Source organism: Aspergillus ibericus (genome assembly GCF_003184845.1).
Source record: "Aspergillus ibericus CBS 121593 unplaced genomic scaffold BO80scaffold_50, whole genome shotgun sequence".
In the NCBI taxonomy this organism is placed as follows: domain Eukaryota; kingdom Fungi; phylum Ascomycota; class Eurotiomycetes; order Eurotiales; family Aspergillaceae; genus Aspergillus; species Aspergillus ibericus.
Genome location: NW_020292148.1, coordinates 186,881 through 201,198, shown reverse-complemented (window position 1 = coordinate 201,198; position 14,318 = coordinate 186,881). Strand labels below are relative to the sequence as shown.

The window sequence follows — 14,318 nt, the reverse complement described above, 5'->3', positions numbered from 1 at the left end:
AGAGTGGTTACCGTATACACACAAGCCTAGTGCCATGGGCCAACGCCGTTGAGGACTAGAATTGTCTAGATCTCGGTCAGATCTACTTTCAACTACACATCAGTGACGCCACTTTCGCACTCTCTAACATTTCACCTGATAATCCCCCCTCATCCGTGTGATAGCGTCTTAATTCTATGTTTATCTAAGAGCCATATCGAAAGGAATTAAAAAACTGGTGGTAGTATACGGATTGCCACTGTAACTTGATCTTTGATGAATTCAAACATGATCGACAAGGCAAACATGGACAATGGAGATATCACTCCAACCAGGAATAGTCCTGTTGAAGGCATACAAGAGGAACAACCGCCGGCTGTACCTGCATCAGCTCCACCCGAAGCTGCATCAACTCCAAACCAGGAGCTTTTGGCAGTCACGGACGAGGCAAGCCGGTTACGAGAATTGCAGGCCGATGTTCGTGACCTGGATGATCTTGAAAGAGACATCTCTCGTCAGGTATTTTTGATCGATTAATCTAGCACGTCAAAGATCCGAGTAATGCTGACAAGCATGCTAGGCCGACAAGTTGCTCATGGAACAGGCTGATGAACGTGATAGTAAGAGATTGGAAAGGACTACTTTAGAGAAACAGTATGGCCACGATGAAGAGCAGATTTCCGTTTGTGAAACTCACCATATGATCCAGAAAGCTTGAAGCCCAAATCTTGAAATTGCATCAGCGTTTGTCACAGCCGGTTGGCACATCTGCGAGAGTTCGTACCAGGAATGAAATTGAGAAACTCGAAGCCCGCAATGCTGCATTGGCAAATGACCTCACTGAGATACAGCAACGGTTTGATGAGAGGCATCAAGGACAGGAGGCCATTTCCGAGACCACTGGCACTGGCCGCATGCCGAACGAGTCGCGCCGAGATTATCTCATCCGGACCGGAAAAATCACGCCCTTTTCCAATATGAGCGCTGGGCCAAATCATGGCCCCCTTGCCAGCCTTCAGGATGCCCTGATTGATGCGGAAGATGAACGCGATGAAATAGAAGCATTAGAGCAGATGAAAAATCGATCGGCGGTCTCACACCGTAACCTTGTGCGGCCAGGGTTCGGCTTCGACGAAACACCTGACTCTGGCGTACCGGAAAAGCTTCCTGTTCCTCGAGCGAGTAAACGCCGAAAGATAGACAATGGCTCCCACACAAGCAAGACCTATCTGGAACAAGGAGGCTTGAATCAAGGTGCAGAGGTTCCCGAGGAGATTCAGTCGGAGGACCAAGACGAGTCTGTGAGCTATGTTGAATCTGAAGAGCAACCATCTTCATCAGAAAATGAAGAAGAGTTCTTGCCTGAAGAGAGGCCAAAACGAATGGCGATGCGAGCAAAAGCTCCAAAGCCTTCGGACGAGGTCGAAGATTTCAGTGGGATGGACGACGGAAACGAAAAGCTTTACCAATCCAGACTCCAATATTGGGTTGACCGAAGGGCAGCGGCTAGGAAGCGAGCCTTTGAAGCAGGACACCAACCCGAAGTGGATGGACTCGATCAGGGCGAACAGGAAGAATGGTTTATGCCTCATCCCACAGTTGCGGACATGCAGTATGACAACGGATATCGGATACCCGGAGACATACATCCACTTTTGTTCGATTATCAGAAGACAGGAGTGCAGTGGCTCTGGGAATTGCAACAGCAACAAGTAGGTGGTATCATCGGGGACGAGATGGGTCTTGGTAAGACTATCCAAGTTATCGCGTTCCTTGCGGGTCTCCATTACAGCAAAAAATTGACTAGGCCCGTCATTGTCGTATGCCCCGCCACTGTCATGAAGCAGTGGGTTAACGAGTTCCACCGGTGGTGGCCACCTTTTCGTGTATCCATTCTGCATACATCCGGTAGCGGAATGGTCAACATCCGGAATGAGAGCAGCAGAGAAGATGCTCTCCTCTCCCAAGAGTGGAGTGCCTCCGGGCCTCGTGGCATTCCAACTGGCTCCAAGGCAGCGAGGAGAGTTGTTAAACGTGTGGTAGAGGAAGGGCATGTGCTAGTAACAACTTACTCGGGACTGCAGACTTATGCTTCTCTCCTAATTCCGACTGAGTGGGGTTGCGCTGTTCTGGATGAAGGCCACAAAATTCGGAATCCGAATACCTCGATTACTATCCATTGCAAAGAACTTCGCACACCTCACCGCATCATTCTATCCGGAACCCCAATGCAGAACAACCTCACAGAGCTCTGGTCCTTGTTCGATTTTGTCTTTCCAATGCGCCTAGGGACTCTGGTGAACTTTCGGAACCAATTCGAATTCCCCATTCGCCAGGGAGGATACGCGAACGCCTCTAATCTGCAGGTGCAGACGGCTGCTAAATGCGCCGAAACTCTCAAGGATGCCATCAGCCCGTATCTTTTGCAGCGGTTCAAGATTGACGTTGCCGCCGATCTGCCGAAAAAGAGTGAACAAGTCCTGTTTTGTAAGTTGACAAAGACACAGCGGCAGGCATACGAGACATTTCTTGGTTCCGAGGAGATGAAATCGATACTTGGGGGGCGTCGACAGGTTTTATACGGTGTCGATATCTTAAGGAAAATTTGCAACCATCCCGATTTGCAAAACCACAAGCTGCTTTCCACAGCCACAGGTTACGGCAGCGGGTCCAAGTCCGGTAAAATGCAAGTCGTCAAGTCGCTGTTAGAGCTATGGAAGGAAACGGGACATAAGACTCTACTGTTCACGCAGCACCGGATTATGCTGGATATCCTCGAGAAGTTTGTGAACTCGATCTCTGGATTTAACTACCGTCGAATGGATGGTACTACACCCATTCAGCACCGGCAGACCATGGTCGACGAGTTCAACAATGACCCAACGCTGCACGTGTTTTTACTAACCACCAAGGTTGGCGGGCTGGGGGTCAACCTAACGGGGGCCGATCGGGTTATCATATATGATCCCGATTGGAATCCCTCTACCGATATGCAGGCGCGGGAGCGCGCATGGAGGCTTGGACAAAAGCGCGACGTCACCGTCTACCGGCTTATGACCGCCGGAACCATCGAGGAGAAGATCTATCATCGCCAAATCTTCAAGCAGTTCCTCACGAACAAAATTCTGAAAGATCCCAAACAACGCCAGACGTTCCAGCTGAGCGACCTCCATGATCTCTTCTCCTTGGGAGAAGAAAACCAAGGTCCTACGGAGACGAGCAAAATCTTCAAAGATGCCGAAGTCACGTATGAAGACAGAGATAGCACATCTCAACCGCCTGGCACAACAGCTCAATTAGGGGAAGTGTCATATGATCTGCAGGAGGAGAAGAAGGACATCAGCAGGGTGGTTGGTGTAGCAGCCGTCGAAAAGTTCCAAGGCGATGAAGAGCAACGGGGCGAACAAGAGAAGGGAACTCCTAGTGCCAATTCGGAGTCTCGCATCATGGAAGGCATTTTTGCTCGATCCGGGGTCCATTCAGCACTGGAGCATGACCAGATCGTGACTGGTAAACGCGTCGTGCGAGCAGACCCCAAGATAATCGAGGCCGAAGCGAAGAGGGTTGCTGCCGAAGCTGCCGAGGAGCTGCGGCGCGCGGGAGAGGCAGCGCGGTCCGTGCCTATCGGGACTCCAACCTGGACAGGCCAATTCGGCCTGGCCGGGAGACCCGAAGAGGCACCAAGCCGGCCTACGTTTGGTGGAAGCAGCAGCATAGCTAGACGAGCGGTAGCCGGACCGTCATCAGCCAGCATCTTGGCCAACCTCTCCGCGCGCACACCCTCTTCACGAAGTAGCAGCAACAGTCCCGCCCCATCGCGTACCCCCAGCGGGGTTGATTTCATAACCATGATCCGAGATTTCATTACGGCCCATGGTGGGGCAGTATTTACTCAAATGTTGATCGATCATTTCAACCGCTACTGCACTACTCCGCAGCGATCGGCTGAGTTCAAGGAGATGCTGAAGACGATTGCAGTACTGAACAAGGGCGGACGAAATGGGCGCGGCAAATGGTCCTTGAAGCCTGAGTACGCCAATAAAAGATGAGAAGAATCTGCCAGTCGTCCTTTTACTATTGGGAACATGATCTCGTGCCCAGATGTTGACAGACCAGCCTTGATTGGGCCGGTTGCATATGAGACAAGCGGCTTCTGGCGTCCTCGCACCCGGATGGTTAGATCAATCGGCTTTGAAGGGAGAGGGTGTATAACAAGGGATACCCCTGTTTTGGGCGAGCGGGCAGATGGACCGAAACTGCCGATCCCATTTTCCCTGCCATACGGCACGTGTACAATACAGCGGTCATCGAGATCATCGACGTAGTCTACCAGTACATGACGTGCACTGAGCCCGGATCTGATCATTGAGACAGCCGAGCGACATAGGCAAGTCCCCCAGATGCCCCGGTTCCCCGGCGGAAGGGAGTTCGATTCCGTGGAAAGGGCTCGTAATCATGGATGAAAATCCATTGTGTGATGTCACGGGGGTGAACCAAAGATGCGGCCCGAATGGTACGGGCAATCATGATGTCAGCTCTGCGGCCTCCCATAGTGTGCGGAGTACACAGCCATCACACGATAATTGGGGAGAAAAAGGCTCTAATGGGTTAGAAAGCCCTGGAGCCATGACAAGAGCACACTGTAAACTGCCGTGCAAGAAATGTTGTGAGTGGTTGACCAGGCCAAATGGACGGAGCCATGCTGTCTACCCACCTTGGGTGCAGAGTGAGATTCAAAACAGGGCCACTCTCACTTCTATAATTATCATGATCAACTAAGACGGGCTGTCCCCTGAACATCAGTCACCATTCGGCTCCAATGGGAAGACACGGTTCATATGACGATAACTCAATTGCCAGGAGGTTAATCCCTTAGTGATGACGATGCTGCAGTTCCGTCCGGATGCAGGGCTCCAGGCATTCCTGTGACAAGCCACCAGTCAGGCATCGAGTGATCAGCCGATAGATTAAGATCAGCTGCTTCAAGTTTGGGGGATCGTTGGGGGGGACAAAAATAGCAGAAGAACATGTCAGCAATCTGATCCGATCTTGACCGTGCCGGGTAAAGAGAGACGGCAAGACCGTGCATGTGACGATGTGCTGTTGATGTATCGAATGTACTCCGTATGTCCAAAATGCTCCATAGTATCGACATGAAAAGTGTCTCAGCCATGACAGCCCCGCCATCCTCGTTCATTTCGATCCCCCGCCTCTCTTCCCCGGCGATCCAATCACCCGTTTCTATTGAATTCGCCGCCCAACGCTGATTGGTCCGGCCGAGTCCATTGGCCGGAGAGGCCAAGCCTCACCAACCAATCGGGCCGGGAGAGCGGCCACTCCGAGCACCCCAGTGGGCGGCGCGGTGGAGATGGCCTCCAGTTGTTCCTGCCTCTCTGGGTCGTGGCTGCCAAGTGCGCCTCTCGGCCACTCGTTGTGCCAACACCCAACTTCAGCTCTGCAGCAACCCACAACCACCCACCACCCACCACCAACCACCAGCCGCCCTCCACAATCCACTTGCCTTTCCCTTCCCCGGCATTGCGGGTTTCTATTCTCAGGGTGTTCAAACTTTCCTCTGCTCAGTGCTCTCTTATTCTCTGGCGCTCCTCTGATCGCCGTCTATGGTTCCAGCTTAGGCATTTCGGCGCCGATTTACCGTCCCACCGCTGTGGGTGGATCGTGGTGGCTGTTCGATATAAAGACGCAGGGCGTCCCGTCGACTTCAGCCATCATTCATCACGCACCTCCTCTGTTTCTCCTACAACCAGAATTATCTTGTTTCAGGATTTGTCCACGAGCCTATTGCCTCCTTTCTTCTCTTGACCATCTTCCCACCTCCGAAATTCAGCATGAAGTTCCTCGCCTCCCTCGCCTTGTTGGCGTCCACCGTGGCCGCCGGTCCCATTGCTTACCCTCGCGCGGACAGCAACTCCACCTCAACCTTCCACCTCAAGACGTCCGGTGCTTCCAATAAGGATCACAACAATCTCTACGTCTACGCCTACCACACGGGTGCTGGATTCAACGATGCTGTGCTCACGTCAGATGTTGGAACGGCCAGCCCGGCGTTCTTGAACGGCACGCACACGCAGTTTGACCTTGGCACCCCCTTCCCCTGGGGATTCAAGATGGGAGTCCAGAACAACTATGCAGGTTAGACTTTTTGTCCCTTCCCCTGGTCCATGTTTTGCTGCCACATGGAAGACCGGTGATATTAACTTTGCTTGCAGCCTGGGAGTCAGTCCAGATCAACACAGGATACGGCGACCAAGATTTCTCCATCAGTGGCACCGACTTCGAGTGGTCGGAAGCGAATGGCTTTGGAGGCTGGCTGGGTGAGTAAAGTCAAAAATCTCAGGATAACCTTGGGGACCTGGCCACTGACTCAGGCTTCTATCTAGTGTGTGATTGGTACCACAACGCACCCCAGCTGTTCTACATCTCCAGCTACTACCAGCCCGACATCCCTTCTTCTTGCAGCAAGGTCGACCTGACGGCCGAATACATTTCTTGAGAACGATGCTCAACCTTCGCCACTGGCCCTGAGAAGGGCTCTATGACGCGCGTGGCGTGAATGATGATTCATATGACCTGAGGGACCTGGGAGGATACGCGCCTCTCCCAGTCCGACCGAGATTGGACCCTGTATCAATACGCCTGTGAAATGACCGACTCTAATAATACTACTAATACTAATCATGATTTGTGAGAGTTTGATGACGGCAAGATTGTGTTGTACATGAAGCATACCATGTTGAATAATCAGGAACATCTTTCATTGTCGTTTTAGATAAGCTTTAGTATCAATATCTATTTCAGCTAGAGAGCTAGAATGCAAAGTTGTTATCTACTAGTTATCTCGGCACTACTATGTAAGCATCTGCTCGCTTCCAATCAGTGGATTGTCTGGAGTATCTGGTTGATGTTCGTGGCCAATAATTGGCAATAGTGGCTGCCGGGACCCGGTTAGTGTCGCAGTTTTGCGGGGGCAGCGGTACACAGTGTCACAGACTGGCAGTCGGGATGCTCCCTCCGGGACAGATACTGGGGGTTCATTCTCGCCGGGACTTTCCCTGGGAAGAGGGTGTTGTCTTCTATGTGAAACCAGTCGGGGGATGGACGGCAGAAGAATGAGCCCCTCGGTCGGGGATGCCTGGGCGACACCTGAGAGGTGCCTCAGGCGTGCCACGCCAAATAAAAATAGCGCGGATGTCTCACTCACTGGCCCGATCGGGCAAGGTGCGGCCACCCGCCTCGAGTCGCCCTTTCTTTTGCCTTCGTCTCTTTCTTGCCAACGCTGGACCGACGCTGCTTCGGTCGGTCTTCGTTGAAATCCTCCCTCCCTTCGCTGTCGGTCGGTCGTTCGCATCACCTTCTTCATCTTCCTGTTCATCACCCGAATCGCTGGGATAGACCTGTCCCTGTCGCTCGCTTTGTTTACCTCGCGACTCTCGCTGGACCCTGCCGAGAACCCATCAGACGATCTGCATGTTTCAGTCCCGCTGGCCTGAAAAACATCGTCTTCTGCAGCTCACATCGCCTCTCTTCTGGGCTTAATCCGCCATCACGCTCTACCGGGTCATCCTCACGATCTTCGGGACTTTGGCTTTCATCGTTTATCCTCCCCGGTCACTGGCACCCCCGGTGCTTTCTTTCAGTCGTTCCTCCGGGAAAGGGTCCACGTCGATCGGACCCTGAATTTTGCCAAGGGAGTCAAGCGACCCCTCTGCTGTCCTGTCAACGCACCCGCAGAACAGTCCAATCGCTTTATCCAAAATGCGTTCCATGTCTCGTATCTTTATTCTGTGCCTCTTCCTGCTGCTGGGCACGCTCACTACAGCGTGGCCATGGCGGCCCCACGGCGAATTGTTGCGACGGGCCGGTTTGTATCCCCATCTCCGACACTCCGATATTCGACCTTTCGCTCGTCCTCTGACTAATTTGTGAACTGTCAAGATACCACCGCAGCTGAGAGCGCAACCACCGGAGCCGCCGCTACTACCGAGAGTGCGTCCAAGACTGACTCAGTGACCAAAGCCGCGTCCGCAACAGGCACCGACACCACTGCCACCGGCACTGGCACACAAGCTACTACAGGGACGGGCACTGCCACGGGAAAGACAAGCAAGGCTACCAGCTACACGAATACGTCAACCATCTCGATCAACCCTGCTGCCGGTGCTGGTGGTATCTCCATGCTTACTCCCACCGAGGGAGCCACATCCTACTATAGAATCGGCGACTATGTGACGTTGGCATGGAACTACACATCGCTGACCATCAGCCCAACGGCTGTCAATGTCGTCGCGTCGTGCAGTTTGAACAGTGCCACCTACACCATTTCGACCAACATGACCATGGGGCCCACCGGAAAGGTGATCTGGGACACCCGCAAGTACCAGGCCAATGCGACGGTCCCGCTGTTGACTGCTTCGTATACCTTGATCGTTTGGGATGCGAGCAAGGCTCTCACCGAAACGGCGAGTGCAGGCTATCTCAGCGCAGCAAGCGGCTACACGTTCGGAATGTATAGCTCGCAGCCGTATACCCCTCTCAACGGTATGTTGTCAAGGTTGTTGAATTCGTTCAGTTTGCTAACGTCCAATAGGCTTTGTCTGCGCCACATGCAGCAGCGCTTTCTCTGAACTAGAACGTCTAGGGCTGAAATTCACCATGGGCATGGCTACTATCACTATCCTGTCCTTCACCTGGTTCGCCGGCGGTGCCGGTGTCTTCTCCACATAGGTGCACACTCTGGGTGACGATGAAGAAACCTTTTATGCATTAGAATGTTGCATTGAGCTGAGCGAACTCGTTTGAATTATGATGACCGCAATCTATCAGCAAGGGCTTGGCTTGGCGTTTGTGCGTTTTTGATTTTGACATGTATTGCAGTATAATGGCTGGGGCTGTCTCCTTTCTCTCATTCCTTCGATGTTCTATATGGATTGCAGCAAATAGCGGGATATCAGTGTAATAGTGCATGCGCGATTATGACAGGTGGATTGTCTCTGGTCTCTCCACTTGACTTGTTTATAATGAGCCGCTTTCTGACTTGTGATTTCGAGTGATGCATAGTTACTAGACCTCATCTATACTTTACATATCTTATGCGTCATGTACTTCCCATCATCCATCCCCTAAATCCACGAAAGGCCATCAATCACATTGCGTCCCATCAAGCTAACTAACAGTCCGTAGCAAAACTATCATCACTTCACAGTCCTACACATTGCATACATACTCCATCGATTGATATTTTGTTTTCTCTTTATATGTAGGTCACTAGGTAAGAAGAACCTGGTTTTCATAAGTAAGGATACAGATTCATCCTACTTTCGAATGGAGGCTGGATCTTATTTGATAATCTAGGAGGATCTGTGCAGATGTGTAGATGTATGAAGGCAGTGTGTATGGTAATGGGGTGATTAGTACGATCGGATCGTTGATTGATTGATGGATGGATGGGTAGGGAGGGATGGTCGGGTTGAAGGGGTTAAGAGAATGATAAGGTTGGTGGTGGTGGTGGTGGTGGTGGTTGGTGGGGGGGAAGGGGAAGGGGGTAATTTCTTCGTTTTTCTCGTCTGGGTTTACTAATCTTCTATGAGATTGGATGTAGGAAGTGTGGGTTTGTTTTGTGTACGTGGTGTTCACATTGTGTATATTGAGCAAAATTATTTACTTGGTTGGAAATTTGAAGGTTCAAGAGAAGTGAGAACCAAGATCAAGATGGGGTGCTTTCTTGGGACAAGATGAAGATGTGTGGGATGATCCAACGCTGTTTGGAATAAAGGTTTTGAGGACATGGTGGTATGCTTCTTGGCATCGCTCGGAATTCGTTGTGGACGGTGATAGATATGCTTCTGTTGCAGAGGGAAGATGTATGATGATCCCGAGGCCACTGGGGCAAGATTGTCTGTTAGATGGGTAGTGTGTGGGATCAGGTTAAGAAGGATGAGTTGCGGACGAGGCAAAGTTGTATCCCTGTTTGGTCAAAAGGTGGAATCACAATTGGCCTAAAGTGAAAGCTCTGTGTGATGAGAACAAGGAGTTGCAAGGGCAACAAACATAATCCCAGATGAAGTGAGGGACATGCAGTGGTATCCAGATAATCGGGGAGGCGAGTTTGTGCAAGCACGAGTGTCGAACTGCACGAGAACGGACCTTACTACCGCTCTTTATCATGCGATGCAAGCTTGATGATAGGGTTCCCAAGTTGGAGTGGCCTGCTGAGGAACTGAAGATGGTTTGCGAATTGTGGGAAGGGTGGCCGTGTTGTCGGTCATTCTGTTGCATTTCAAACAGGGTGCTTGCTTGATATTCGAGTAGGATGATATCATGTCCTATTGGGATGGTCAGAATGCGTCCAGTTCTTAGTAGTTGTACTCAATGAGCATAGGCCGCTTACCAGTAGATAATGCAGATCCCATTGTCGCGGACGAGCATTCAAGCATTGCACCACCGCGATCTCCAGCTTCGACGGTGTCTGTCCCTGCTGCGTCTTCGTTGAGACCCGCCAGTCAGGAACGCCGTTCCCATCCTGTCCTGCGATGGCATCAACCTTGAGCGCCATACCAGCTTTCACAAGCACAACCGTGACGGCCGCTTCGTTCTGGCTAGGCAGAACCCGCACCCCGGGCACGTTCTTCTGGGCAAAACCCTCGACAATCGCTCTCCACCCACCCTCGGTGGCCTGAATCTTCGAGCGCTCCAGCTCCTCGTTGGCTCTTTGCTGCTGATCACTCTGGATTTGCTCTTCTTTGCGGAGCTCCGCTAGAATCGTATCATAATCTTGCTCCCAGGTGCCCGTTGGCTGCAGCATGCGGCCGCCGTTTTCTTTGATCTGAGCATCAATCCGATCCCAGACGGCTTTCATCTCAGGACTGCGCCACATCGACTGAAACTCTTGCACTTCAGAGACGCCAGCCCGCGATGCTTGAGCGAGCTGTTCGTACAGCATCTGCGGCGACTTAGGGGCCGGTCTTCCCGCCGCAGCTTTGGGGTTGACAATTGGTGCCAGAGGCTCCAGAAGACGCTCGGGGAGCAGAGTCCGAAGTTGGTGGATCTGTCACAACGTGTTATGACATGCTTGAGCAAGTGATGAGTTCAAGAAAGAGAATGATACGCACCATCGCTTCCATTTTCTGGAGCTTCGCGAGAGAGGAGACGAGTTGCATTTCGGTATCCCATACGTCAGGGGTCGTTTCGTTTGTACTGTCATTGGCATTCTCGTTCATGTTGCTAGCTCCCCCCGCAGTGAGCTTCAGGTCATTCGATGGGGCGGTCATATTAGGCACCACGACTGGCATTCTAGGAAGGGTTTGGCCTTGTTTTGGTGCAGACGCCATTTTATGTGCAATAAAGGTAGTGAATGACAGGAAGAGTGTCGCAGAGTGATTGTGAAGTCGAGATCAAGTTGAGATGAAGACCCAACGTGCCCTTCCTCTATTCAGTCAATCTTCAGATGGTAGCGCAGCACGTGTTTTGAATCCACGGTGTTTGATTAGCCGCTGTGAAGATAGACCTTGTGTACGACCAGGTGTGCAATGAAACGACCAGTCGGCAATACACCTCTGGATATATCATAAAGCGGTCCTAGTCATCCAGGGCCCTGTCGGCGGGTGGCATCCACTTGAAACTGATGTCAACGTCAACAATCGCGATAGATCGGAAATTGTGCCAGCGGCGTGGGCTGACTCAGCCAAGCATATGGTCAGCCACACATCGCACCGCCACGTGATTATGTGGCTTATACAGCATGGGGGGAGAGCTTTCCAGAGGGAACCTCTCCGTTAGAGTACACACAAATTTGATTATATTGTAAAGAGAGATGAGAGATCTATATCTACTGTGAGAACCTTCTTGTGTACTGCTATGTAGAATGAACTTCTTGGCACAATGGTATATTTAGGGCGGCCCTGTATGTGGCTACAATCCTTGGGATATAACTGTCATTAGAATTAAATTTCCGGTTAAACCATACCAGGTAGTAAAAAAGGTCACGAGAAACGCAATACGAGCTATCTGTCAATAATTCACCACGTCAATATCCTCGCTTACCGACCATGTAGCGCCTGATGATAGAAAAGAATAAAATGTCCCATAATTCGTAAGGCTTCGTAGTGACGGACGTCGCGGCTGTAGCAGACCAGTGAAAAAGATTATGCCATCACCGACGAATACAAGCGGATATTTACACCGCGATCGTGTGACAATGTGAGACTAGATTGGATGACAGGCTCCACCAAGTCGGGATCAGCGTTTTCAATTCTGTCGAACCGTTGCAGCAGCTTGACCAGCGTATAGCTGGCTTCAGTAAGCGCATATTGCTCTGAAATCTCGTTAGTCTGGAGACTATCCCAAAGTTTTGATGTAAGAGGCAACTTACGGCCGAGGCAAATGCGTGGTCCGCCGTTAAAAGGCAAGTAATCCCAGCCTCGCTTGCTGTTCTCTTCCCAACGTTCTGGCCGGAAACTGTGGGCATCCGGCCCGTACAGGTTAGTCTGGCGATGCATTGCGTACACGCTGTATGCGACAAGCTCTCCCTTGCGCACGTAGACTGGAGACTTTTGGTCTGGTCCACCTCCCAATGGCAGTGAAGTATCCTTGACAGCGACGCGGAAGTTGAGAGGCACCGGAGGCAAGAGACGAAGGACTAGTCTTGTTAGAGGCCCGATCTCTGGGCTTTGGGGAGATATGACTCACCTTCGTTCAAGAAGTACCGCAAGTATGGGATATCCTTCAGCCTTGCATGTGTGATCTGTCCTTGAGGGTGTTGAGCATCTCCAAATTCTTGGACAATCGTCCGACGAAGCCGGGTCCAGACATTCGGGTGGCGTGCTAGATAGAAAAAGGCTGAACTAAGCAGACCGGCAGTAGTGTCGCGGCCAGCCAGGAGGATGTTGAGCATGTTATCTCGGAGCACTCTCGGATCGTCGTTGTCCGCCGCCAACGCTTCTGCGAAGATATATCTGCCCGGTTCCTTCTTCTCGGGGTGACGCTTGGACTCCAGGGCAAGCTGCACATAGTGGTCCACAACCTCGTGCACTAGCCGGTTAGCTTCCCGAAACTCCTTGGGATTGATCATCCAATAGAATTTCATGGCTCTGGATCTTGAGACCAGATATTCTTGGGCCAGAGTGAATGCCTCTGCAAACCCCTGCGCGTTTCCCACGGCGGACTTCTCCAAGAAGTTGGATTCGGAGGAGGTGCGCATCGAGCCAACGGATTCGCCAAAGAGAAAATGCGTAGCGGAGTCCATGGTCAAGAGAAAGAAGAGCCGCTGGATATCGAAGTTGGAGCCATCCTTCGGTATCAGGTCCATCATGTTGGAGATATGGCCGTCCATGAGGTCTAGATCAGCAACCTGGTAGTCCGATCACTGTCAGTAATTGCTTGGTGAGATGATACTGTGTTGCAACCGACCTGATCACGAGTAAATTGCGGTCTCAGCAATGCCCGTGCATGAGACCAGCCAGCTCCGTCCAGCGTGAAAATCCCATTCCCAAGTAAGGGATAGAACTCTCGATGCCGAGTCCCTAGGCTGAAATCCTGGAACTGGGTGGCTAGCACCGCCTTTATATTCTCGGGCTCGACTGTGTTGTGGACGATGAGCCCACCCAAGGCTTTCTGACGAAAGGTAGCCCCGTGCATCTGGTAGTGTTCGGCAACGTATTCAACCCATCGTTTCTCTCTGGCGGCCTTTACAAGGCGAATAAAGCCGGCAATTCCGAGGAAACCTGTGTCGACCACGGCAGAGGGCTGACAGCCTAGGGCCTTGGCCTTTTTGCGATCGTTGTATGCTTGTTGAAGGGAGTGCAGGATCTTGAAGGTCAGGAAGACCGCACCTAGCAGGAAGATGGCGGGGCCTAGCATGATGCGGATGGGTGGTGGTGCGGGGGTTCTAAGAGTCAAAGGAGGGATGTCTGGCCTAGAGGTGAATCACAAGAAACCGGGGTTTGCTGAAAGGGAAATACGAGCTGATGGTAGTTTCAAGTAGTCTGAAGAGGATGGAGAGAATCGACAGAGAAGCTGAGCATGGTTCAAAACTTATGGACAATATATACCCCCCTCCGAGTGTGGCTTGAACATCATCCTCCTCGGTCGACCAGTTTCATGTGAGAGGGAGATACTAGACCTCCTGCCCCCTAGTCACTGTGAATGCGAGGAGGCACGGGAAGGAGCGACAGAACTCCATCTGGAGTACCGTGAAATGGGGGTCACAGTGATTGGAAAGCCAGTGGCGGAGGCGGCGTGAATGATCAATGAACGCTCGGGATGCGGGTAGATCGCAAGCATCTCCGGAAAGGGTAAGGCGGGCGGCCCCCAGGATTCTACGG

General features: G+C 51.8%; 6 protein-coding genes across 6 annotated transcripts; 3 read left to right on the top strand and 3 right to left on the bottom strand.

The window, feature by feature from the left end:
• The first annotated feature begins 89 nt into the window (after positions 1 to 89).
• BO80DRAFT_213206 (DNA-dependent ATPase RAD26) lies at positions 90 to 4,231 on the top strand. The gene is made up of 3 exons (XM_025714329.1): positions 90 to 498; positions 560 to 633; positions 689 to 4,231. Exons 1-3 carry the CDS (start codon positions 256 to 258, stop codon positions 4,026 to 4,028), a joined length of 3,657 nt encoding a protein of 1,218 aa, XP_025571323.1. The 5' UTR covers positions 90 to 255; the 3' UTR covers positions 4,029 to 4,231.
• Positions 4,232 to 5,673: 1,442 nt separating this feature from the next.
• BO80DRAFT_213120 (uncharacterized protein) lies at positions 5,674 to 6,663 on the top strand. The gene is made up of 3 exons (XM_025714327.1): positions 5,674 to 6,132; positions 6,210 to 6,314; positions 6,381 to 6,663. The coding sequence occupies exons 1-3, from the start codon at positions 5,829 to 5,831 to the stop codon at positions 6,491 to 6,493; spliced, it is 522 nt and encodes a 173-aa protein (XP_025571322.1). The 5' UTR covers positions 5,674 to 5,828; the 3' UTR covers positions 6,494 to 6,663.
• On the bottom strand, positions 6,584 to 7,564 carry BO80DRAFT_213109 (uncharacterized protein). The gene has a single exon (XM_025714325.1). The coding sequence runs from the start codon at positions 7,370 to 7,372 to the stop codon at positions 6,848 to 6,850; it is 525 nt and encodes a 174-aa protein (XP_025571321.1). The 5' UTR covers positions 7,373 to 7,564; the 3' UTR covers positions 6,584 to 6,847.
• On the top strand, positions 7,565 to 8,744 carry BO80DRAFT_213116 (uncharacterized protein). The gene is made up of 3 exons (XM_025714326.1): positions 7,565 to 7,861; positions 7,936 to 8,538; positions 8,588 to 8,744. Exons 1-3 carry the CDS (start codon positions 7,756 to 7,758, stop codon positions 8,722 to 8,724), a joined length of 846 nt encoding a protein of 281 aa, XP_025571320.1. The 5' UTR covers positions 7,565 to 7,755; the 3' UTR covers positions 8,725 to 8,744.
• Positions 8,745 to 9,947: 1,203 nt separating this feature from the next.
• BO80DRAFT_213092 (RNA polymerase II mediator complex subunit MED27 domain-containing protein) lies at positions 9,948 to 11,450 on the bottom strand. Its single transcript, XM_025714324.1, has 3 exons — positions 11,109 to 11,450; positions 10,388 to 11,044; positions 9,948 to 10,322 (listed from the first exon to the last, which is right to left on the bottom strand). The coding sequence occupies exons 1-3, from the start codon at positions 11,325 to 11,327 to the stop codon at positions 10,161 to 10,163; spliced, it is 1,038 nt and encodes a 345-aa protein (XP_025571319.1). The 5' UTR covers positions 11,328 to 11,450; the 3' UTR covers positions 9,948 to 10,160.
• Positions 11,451 to 11,868: 418 nt separating this feature from the next.
• Positions 11,869 to 14,214, bottom strand: BO80DRAFT_390766 (cytochrome P450). The gene is made up of 4 exons (XM_025717163.1): positions 13,405 to 14,214; positions 12,685 to 13,345; positions 12,368 to 12,634; positions 11,869 to 12,310 (listed from the first exon to the last, which is right to left on the bottom strand). Exons 1-4 carry the CDS (start codon positions 13,852 to 13,854, stop codon positions 12,141 to 12,143), a joined length of 1,548 nt encoding a protein of 515 aa, XP_025571318.1. The 5' UTR covers positions 13,855 to 14,214; the 3' UTR covers positions 11,869 to 12,140.
• Between the last annotated feature and the right edge of the window lie 104 nt (positions 14,215 to 14,318).